Source organism: Grammomys surdaster, unplaced genomic scaffold (genome assembly GCF_004785775.1).
Source record: "Grammomys surdaster isolate TR1022 unplaced genomic scaffold, NIH_TR_1.0 257, whole genome shotgun sequence".
NCBI lineage: Eukaryota > Metazoa > Chordata > Mammalia > Rodentia > Muridae > Grammomys > Grammomys surdaster.
The window spans coordinates 4998830-5008763 of record NW_021604698.1 but is presented as its reverse complement, the minus strand read 5'-3'; the positions used below and the strand labels follow the sequence as shown (position 1 = coordinate 5008763).

The window sequence follows — 9934 nt, the reverse complement described above, 5'->3', positions numbered from 1 at the left end:
TTCTTCTTCTTCTTCTTCTTCTTCTTCTTCTTCTTCTTCTTCTTCTTCTTCTTCTTCTTCTTCTTCTTCTTCTTCTAGCCTGCTGGTATACTCTTCAAGTCCTCTGAGTCTTTCTGTACCTCATTCCTCACAGAATCCAAATCTTTTGGCACTACACCTACCCATCCTTTTCCATTTCCCCATTCCCATGAGCGTGCTTTACACTCTCACCTAGCATCAAACATCGCCAGTCCAGTCTTCCTCTACCATACACATCCTGCTCTGTCGCAGGATCCTTTCAATAGCTGTTAAGTTATATACACCCATGATGGCTATTCCCGGTTGTCAACTTGACTACATTGGGAATGAAGAGCAAACAACAATAGAGGGCACACCTATGATCCAGACCTTGAGGCTGGAAGATACAGGCTTTTGGTCCAGATCTTGAGGTATAATGACCAAGAATAGCTTAGGCCAAGGCAAGGTGGTACACACCTTTAATCTGGACCGTACCTTCTTCTACTGGAGCCCTACATAAAGATTATGGAAAAAGGAAGACTCACTCTTCTTCACCTGCTTGCACTTACTTGCCAGCACATCTGTTGGAACCTAGTTCTCCAGGATTACGGCTTATACTGGGAGACCAACAGAAACACCCAGCCCTTGTGGGACTGAGCGACTACTAGATTCTTGGACTTTCTATTCATAGCTGCTCATTCTTGGGTTAGTTGGACTGCAAAGTGTAAGTCATTCCAATAATGTCCCTTAATAAGCTCTGTGACTCTAGAGATCCTTGATTAACACAACACCTCTCTCAGTTTAGGATCGAAGGCTACATTCTCAGATTAGGTTATTCCCACAAGAGTCTTGCTGCCCTAATGAAGCCAGACCTCCCAGGTCAATACACAATTCACACATCCTTGCCTGCTTGGTAGCTCTGGGTCCCACGGCCTTAAATACTCCCTCTCCACATCTCTTTTCTAACTTTTCGCCAAAATTTGCTTCAAAACTTTCTCCCACATGGACCTCTGCTGGGGTGCCTGCTAACTAGAGTAGCTAGCTCTCTCTCAGCTAAAAACAATGAGAATGTGGCTACCGACAGATGTGTCCCAGTCCAAATGTTTGTTCTTTTTTTTTTAAAAAAAAAAAAACTTATTTAACCAAAACACCTAGCATTGAGCTTTTTATATGTAGGTTTGTAAGAAATATTTTCCTCTGTGAACAAAAAAGTTAGTGTGTATGCTTCCTTTGAACCCATCCGTGGCTCCATATTGTTCTAGATCCTGGGAACTTGAGGTTAAAGTTCATGGGTAGCTACTCATTTTTCTTAATGCTTCCTCAGATAATCTTACTCTTGTGCTACCATTTCAATGGTTAGTAAGTAGCTCTGACTCAATAGACTTACAATTTTGCTGTAAAATACTTTCAAACCTCTGTTTTCAGTGGGGGGAAAAAGATGCTGGCAAGAATCCAAAGAGGAAGTGAGTAGGTGATAGCCCTGGCGCTGTAACATAGAGGTGACAGAGCTGCCATCCTGCATGGAACTATTTCTCTCCACCCCAAGAGGTGGGTCAACATATGCAGCTGATGACAGGGTGGTTTTATTTCTATCCTGACTGTAATACGGATATGTACTATACCCTAGATAAGCTCTGAATCAAGAGGCCAAAGCATTTGTCCTCCCATCTTCTTTTGGAAATTTCAGACGCAGCTGAGAGGGGAAGGGTTGGCTGCGATTCAACGTCAGACTTAATAACATAGATATAAGATTCATCATGCTGCAAAGCTGACGTCTTAGCTATATACTACAGAGAGCTGGGAAGAGACAGCAAAACCCAACCTGCAACTCGAACCCCTTGTTTGGGACACTACATATTAACACCTGTAAACGGCCCATTACTCTTCTATAGCTTAACTGTCTTCTTGATAGCTTAAAATGGAGAAATATAGCAATTGGAACTGTCACGAGCAAAGACATATTGGTCTCAATGGGAAAAAAAGGTCTCCCTTGAAAAATTAAAGTTTCTCTTGACACAGTGGGCTCTCCGCTTGTTTTCAGGAGACGTCATAAAGAGCAGAGCAGAGCCGGTCATAAGCTTCTGAGTCATGATGCTGAAATCCCAGAGAGCAGATTATTAACTAAAAAGAGAATACTCTCTAGTCCTGAAATCCTGAATGCAAAACAAACAGCCGGACAGAAATGTAAGGTTGCCTAATGGTATGCTGTTGAAGTCCGTGCTCACAGGTGATGTGTAAAAAAGCCATGGTTCAGTTCCATGGTTAGCCTCTTATGAGAGGAGATGCATCACCCATGAAAACTACCCATGATGCAATCCAGAGTGGCTACACCAGCATGTCATCGAGATCCCCTTTTGAGCATGTTGACAGATGGGGTTGAGGAAGAGGGCCTTACAATAGGTTATCTTAGTTACCTTATTCAAGGTATTTGCCTGCTGGAATCACCCACTGCAGGGATCCCTGCAAGAAAAAAAAAACTATGCCAGCTGATACTCTTCTCTTCTTGGGGTGGAATTTATGATCTTTGGAGGCAAGGGGCAGCACCTGCCAATGGAATTTTTACCTGCCTTTCTGCCTGTGGCAAGATCAGAGTCTGGCGAACTATACTGTGACTTTAGCACAACCTTACTGCTTTCTACCTCCTAGAAGAATCTAGATGCAATGCCAAGGTCTCCATGTGAATCCTACCCCTCAACTGTTGCATGGTGACAAGGAGCTAACCCAGGGTGCCTATGAGAGAATCTACAAAGCCTTAGGGAGGGAAAGCATCATTAAAATCAGGAAAGCCTCATGCTCACTGGAGGCCGGGGCTGGCACTGTACAACTGGCTCGTATCAAACAGCCACCTGCAAGGAGACCTTGTTACAAGGGAAAGAACTTTTTAATTTTAAAACTTTCTCCATCTGGTTTTAAAGAAAGAGGCCCACGGGTACCATCCACCGTTGCTTAGGAACACAGTGAGAGTGTAGTACAGAGATCCCTGTAAATTGTGAATCACATTTCAGAAGAGAAACATCTGATAACAGAAAAGTACCAGGACCGAAACCAAAGCAAAAGAGAAGCTTTTTTTTTTCCTCTCAAAGGTTGGGGGTAGGGGTGCAGGGGGAGTCTCTTATCTGGTTCAAAGCATACATGCATCTTTCTCATTATTTAAGACACGTCTTCAAGTTTCCATGTTCTAATTAGCGCAAGCCTCGATTGCCTTTCCCTTAAAACCCTTTAATGAAATTCTTTTCAAACTGTAGATTAGTGTTTATTAAGTCTACTCAACGTGAAAAACAGTGTTTAGCTGATTACTACTTAAATAGGGAACTCCCCCACCTTTCAGTTCTGTTAATCCTATGTCTATGTTAGTTAGTTTTTTAAAATTATTAGCTGCATTTGGCCCCTTATTTAAATGAGCCCCAATGCACATGCGAACAACCATATGGCTAGAAATAACTTTAAGATCAAGACTGAAGCACATGCAAAACAACATACTTCTTGTGTTTTTCTTTCTAAGGCCAGGATCGCTTGCTGAGCTCCTGGGTACCACACTAAGACACAGAGACCCCCAGCCTGTGATTTATCCAGGTTGCAGGGGAACATTCCCTCCCATGTCCCCACCTAATCCAGGGGGTGGCACACATGAAACTTGCCATGTTGCTCCGCTAGAAACTCAGTCCTTGAATGATTAACCTGCTCAGACATTAAGTGCGGGTCTGAATTAAACCGAGAAAAGTGAAAGACAGACTTCATAGGAAGATGAACTCAGAGTGGTCTCTATGAAAGGTCACTGCTGTACCTTCTGGAAAAGGTAATATCAGATTACCTTAAAAAGGTTTAGCAGAACCTTTAACTCTCACATACAATAAACCTCTAGGGGGGGAAAAAACCCTTGGTGCTTGTACACAACAAAGGCAGTGTTGTTTTCTTGTATAAATGCACTCCTTTGCTAACCTGCTATGAGGATACAGTGAGTGTCCTTAAAGCAGGAGACACCCGACTGTAATACACTCAAAGATCCAGCCACGTTGTTGCTTGAATGCAGTTATCATGCATCCAAGATACAAAACAAAATGAAGACAAGAAGAAGAGGAAAGAAAGGCTTAAGATTTTGGTTTGGTTTTTCCCCCTCGATGGATTTCTGTTACGTGGTAGGTATGTGTGGTCTACAGCATTTAAACAGTGTGACATGTACCAGTTCAATCGAGGGTGGCTAAAGTGAACAAGCTGCCTCCTTTTTTTTTTTTTTTTTTTTTAGAAAACACAACTAAAAGGAACAAGACACAGAAAAGAAATCTTTCAGTGGGTGCTAAATAGCAACAAGAACTCCAACTCAGAAAGGAGAACGGAGAGAACTAGACTTGTATGAAGTTCCAGGAAGACAGTCAACAGCACATGACTCGAAGACCAATAACATGATTTTTTTTTCCTTACAAAATAAATTATTGAAAGTGGTCATGGGATTCTTAGCAGACAGAGATACACAGTTTCCCAAGGAAAGTTCATCAGGGAATGTATTATTTAAGGCTGGATCATCATAATGCTATTTTTAATACTATCAAGTTTGCTGCCAAAAATGGCCGTGGCAGCTGATACAACCACTGGAAAGACGATGCTTTCCCGTAGCTCATCCACTGACATGAGAGTGGTAATGCGAACAGAATCCAGAGGGGAAAACTATTTGCTAGCTACCTACCTACAACAAAGGGAGCTGACCTCTGCCAGGTACAGTGAGTGACATGAGCTTCCCTTTAGCTGAAGAGAACTTATCATACTTTAATGGCACCAGTAGTGCCAACACAAACTCCATAACCACCACGAGAAGCATTCCTGAGAGGGGTCCGATTGGGCTCATGTAACTTCTCTCTTGCCTTCATTCTCTACTCCTTTTAGAGGTCACATTGCTATAGTGGACACCTGAGAAACAGGATTCCAGGTAACATTCTGTACCCAGAGCCCACTAAAAGAGGTCAACAGAACCCATGCCAGGATTGACCCTTCAAAAACAAAACAAACAAAAAACCACCCATATCCAGAAAGGATCAAGTGGCAGCCAGCAGCCTCAGACTTTACTGTACACAGAAACCATAGATTGTGACTCAGTGGTACTGGAGTGAAGCCCGGGATTCTCTGCCCAAGAAGGTCTCCAGTGATGCCCATTCTACTGATCTGTAAGATCTCAGACATTTTCTAGAATTATTGTTGTCTCCCTACTCTTTCTTTCTTGCCTTTCTCTAGATGGCACCAAACCTTTATTCAGACGTGGAGCTAAGCCATACTCTGCTTCAAACCCAATTTCTTCTTTATTCTTTATGGAACCCTCTATCAGAAGCTGGTCCTTCCAAGGGTTGTTTTCTCTGCAACCTTGGACGCTGTCTTTCCCAGTCTTGGAGCACCCTGACTTTGAAGCAGTGATTTCAAGTGTAAAGCTCCAAGTGTTCTCTGTAGGTCTATAGCCGAGCTGCTCCGCTAACCATGGGAAGTGATGTCCACCGTTTCCATTGTTATCTCACGTCAAGAAAAGATGCTCTCAGCTGAATCATAGCTACAGCTGTTAAAACGTCACCGCAGTATGCAACATGTTAGAGACGAAATCCTGACTGACTAACATTAAAGGGAAATTTATTTGCCAAACGCCTAAAGCAAACATTTATATTAACAAGACATTTGAAACCATGCGCTGATATAGACCAATCACTAAGAATTCTCAAACACTACCTCTTTCATTCCAAAGTGCTCACATTTGATTCTATTTTCCGATACACACTCTTGTCAATGTACTTTCTTTTCCTGCACAGTCGTCCATTTATGTGCTGTTCTGAATCCCATTAGACTTTTTTCCTATCATCCACTCGCGGTTCCGTATGACTTATGTTTACTATGAGTCTTTGTAAAAAAAAAAAAAAAGTTTTTATCATTTCTTCCAATATGCTATTGTGGTTTGGCTTCCTAACGTGAAGCCTATGCATTTATCAACCTCAGATACCTGTTGACCACAAAGATAGGCCCTACAGCAAAAACTTGATGATGAACACGGAAAAAAAGAGACGCTTCATTTAAAGAGAAACCTCAGCTGTCTGACGTGTTAACATATTGCAAGTCAACACCAAAGGTCAGACTGTATCTGAATTTCTATCAGAAACATACGGTCCTGTTTCCCATCTTTTTATTAACTTGATAGTCAATACCACACATTCGCTGCTTTGGATTTCTTTCAAATAGAAAGAAACATTTATTTTTATTAAAAATATGAAATAATAAACCTAAATCAGATTTACTTTGACTTTAAAATGATTCTTCTGGAGCCTGAAGTTCCCATCTCTTTGAATACAGTGGGTAAAAAAAAAAAGAAAAGAATCAAACCACCTACTTAACTAAATATCTAACAAAATAGCTTCTATCCTTCAGCCAAGTCTTCCAGCATTGCTAACAATCTGATCCTGTGGACGTCAACAAACAAGCAATTCACAAAGAGCATGTGAATTTCAAGCATTTAAACTCTGATATTTGAGTTAATTTTACTTTTAAACACTGAACAGTGCCACCAATATTTTGTCAACTTTGGTCAAATAAGATCAGATGTTCACATCAATCATCTGTTTTTCTTGGCTTTTTCTTTTTGGGGCCTATGAATATTAGCATGCAGGTCTAGCAAACTGTAGTAAAAACATAATGTGCTTCAGGATATTTGGTTCATATTCGGTCAGTTACACTTTTTGTTCCTGTTAAGTTCTATAAAAAAAATACCCATTCTCTTGATACTACCAAGGCAGGACTAAAATGAAAACCCTTTTCGTTAAAACAAGGTCTTTAAAAAATGTCAGACAATAATGATTGCTTTCTCATAACTTAATTGTTTTAGGTATAACAAGCCTTGAGTCTGCCAGGGAAAAGTTTAAGTCATATGGTAAAATATGGAAGCCTGACCTTCCAGGATAGCAGAAAACAATCACCCCACAGATGTTCCTCAAAGTTATGGATACTAATCATTTTAACTTGTCAGGGCTGGAGACTCCCCACTATTCCTCGAACCCTAGACGCAAGCCCAGTCCGCAGTGGAGATCGAAAAACTATGTGGACTGTAGGTAGAGATAGGTAAAAGACATTCAAGTGGGTGCAGACTTCTAAATCCCTGCAGATTCCCTGATGTACAAAAGCCCCCACCACCTGTTCAGGGTGCACACACACCACGCCCACTGGGACCACGGCATAGCCTGACTGGATTCCACAAACATCCACGAATACCTAAGCTTACCTTTTTTTTCTTTTTACAAGCTTAGCTATGATTTCCAGGAAAAGGAGCTGTATTGTTTTTCTTTGGGAAAATGTTCCCAAGTGAGTTAGAAAAGGTTTGCCTGCGTCCTCTGGTGGAGCCTGTTTGTCTAGTTGGACCTTTTTAAGTTTGTTAGTCCAGCAGAGGAGCTAAAGATGCACAGGTCAAGAGGGAGTGCTGGAGGTCTGGTTCCTACACAGGACCCAAAACATCTGCAGCAAGCTACTCGGACTAAGTAACTTTCAGAGTCACTGGAGGAATACTATTTATCTCCAGATCCTACTGGATCAAAAATGCTGAACCTTTGCTCCCTCACAGTCAGCGGGCAGAAGTTCACACAGTGTTGGCAGGATGTGATCTACCCAGAGGAAGGGAGTGAGGGGTCAGGGGAGCAAAGCTACAAACTCGACTTTATTACATCGGCTCGACAGCCCATTTTGACCCAGAATCCACTCACACCCCAACCTATGAATTTCGGCCTTGAGATCAAAGCCCAGACTCATTCAACCAGACATGCACCTACCCAGCCTCCGTTATCCTGGATCCAGGTGTGCAGATGCCGGTTCAGGTACTCAGTCATCCACAGGGCGATGTTGTCCACCAGGGGTGACATCTCCCTGTTGACGCTCTCCACACACATGACCCCACCGAACTCAAAGAAGGCCACAATCCTCCCCCAGTTCACCCCATCCCTGAAGAGTTCCTCCACCACCGTGGCAAAGCGTCCCCTCGCGGTGAAGGGTGTCAGGTGCAGCTGACTGGACATCTCAGCGAAGTCGCGACGGTAGCGACGAGAGAAGTCATCCCCAGCCCGGCGGAGGGTCAGGTGGACCACAGGTGGCACAGGGCTGAGCGCAGGCCCAGCGGTGGCGACGAGGGGCCTTAGAGGCGACGTCCTGGAAGCCGTGTCCCGGTGCACAGCAGTCGTTGGGTTGCTCTCAGGCTGGAAAGAGAAGATGCCAGGGGTGGGGGCAGCCCCCAGGGGCGCGCCGTCCGCATCTCCAGCATCCCACTCGTAGCCCCTCTGTGACAGCTTATAATGGATGTACTTCATCACGATCTCCCTGTTATCATACCCTGTTCTCCCGGCTTGCGCCATCCTTCCCCGAAAAGAAGCTGCAGGTACCAACAGCACTTCGCGTCTCGACTCCCGCCCCACGGCCCCGAAAGAAAAAAAAAAAAAAAAGAACAGTTATAATCCAGCTCTTTTATTGGATGTGCTTTGCATTCTTGGATGAAGGGGTGTCTTTAGTTATGCCGAACACTTGATTCTGGTGTTTCCCCCTTGGCATGAGATGCAGGAAATTTTTATTCAAATTCCTTTCGGCTTTTTATTTCATGAGGCACGTTATTTATTAAGCTTCGTTAATATCAGTCTACTTCCTCCGCAATGCTGAAAGGTGAGGAGGCGGGACGACCTAGGAAGTTAAAATCAGGTGTGTTTTCCTTTATATATTTAAGGTAAGAAAGGTATATCCGTTACAAGTTACACGTTAAAGAAAATGCATTAAACTGTCTGGAAATTAAATTTGCTTGAATGCACTTGAAGTAAAAAATATTTCAAACGCGTCCATTGAAAGTTACATTAAACCAAATTCCTGTGCAAAGAACTTACTGTATTTTCTAAGGACGGCATGATCTTCTGTCAAGTTTCCCCTTTTTTGGTAAAACCCAAACAAATACATAAGGCAACCACACCATCGATCTTCAGAAGTCTCCTTGTATAAGCTTCTTTGAAACTTGCAATGAATCGGGAGTTGGGGTCTGGAGGCTAGGTGGAGGAAAAATCAGGAAGGTTTCCAGATTGGGTCCTCACACTCCGGCTTCACTGAGAATGTCAATCCGTCGCAATCCCAAGCAGAGATCTCAAGAGCACCGCAGCGGGGCAAAAAAGGCAGCGGCGGCGGCAGATGAATTACAATTTTCAGTCCAGCATTTGCAGAAGTCCTGGGATTCTCCCCCCTTCTCGGCAATTTACACTCGCGCACACACACGCTGGAGCGCAGGCATGGATCCGTATCCACCGGACCGCTTCAGACCTCCAGGGGAGAGAGACACGCCAGTGGGGACGATGGAGAAGCTGGGGGACGGGGACCGGAATCCTCTTCTGATCAAACTCCGAAGGGCCAATGCGTTTTCCGAAAGGGGGAAAAAAGCAGCTTGCTAAACGCAGGCAAGGACGCGCTGGGGCCGCCGGTGCCCAAGGAGCAGCCCGCGCACTGTGTGTGGTGCGCTGCGGGAGAAGGAGGTGGTGGGGGAGGGTTTGCCCCCCCTCTTTTTTCCTAAAAAGGATGACTGCTACGAAGTCCCCCCCCCCGGCCCCCTCTTCCGCTGCACCCCACCGGAGCACCCCGCCTCCGGGCTGCGCACCCTTTCTCCTCCTCCGCTGCGGGCGGCGCTGGCGGCCGCCTCCTCGTGCTCGCGCCGCGCAGCCCGTTCCGCGGTGACGGCTGCGGCTGGGGAGGGCCCGGGGCACCTCGGTGTTGGCGGCGGCGGCTCGGCGGGGACCCGGACGCGGGGCGGGAGGACGGACCGGGGAGGAAGGGGGCGGGCGCGGGGCGGGGGGCCCGGCCTCTTACTTCATTCTCCGCCGGAGCGCCTGGTTTCCTGTACGTACGTCACCGTTCATTCAAAAAAAGAAGAAAGAAAGAGCCCTCCTCTGAGCGCCCGCCCGCCGCC

The 9934-nt window shown here is 44.9% G+C and overlaps 1 protein-coding gene across 2 annotated transcripts in view; it reads right to left on the bottom strand.

Moving 5' to 3' along the window:
- Positions 1-9480, bottom strand: part of Bcl2 (BCL2 apoptosis regulator) — a 173583-nt gene extending 164103 nt beyond the window's left edge. Inside the window, exons 1-2 of one of the 2 annotated variants that reach the window (XM_028775605.1) lie at positions 8871-9480; positions 7779-8673 (exon numbers count right to left, since the gene is read on the bottom strand). In XM_028775605.1, the coding sequence (XP_028631438.1) occupies positions 7779-8354 (576 nt within the window). In that variant the 5' untranslated portion in view covers positions 8355-8673; positions 8871-9480. Of the gene's footprint in view, positions 1-5587; positions 7062-7778 lie in introns of those variants that run through there. The other variant, XM_028775606.1, reaches the window with a different exon arrangement.
- Positions 9481-9934: the final 454 nt, after the last annotated feature.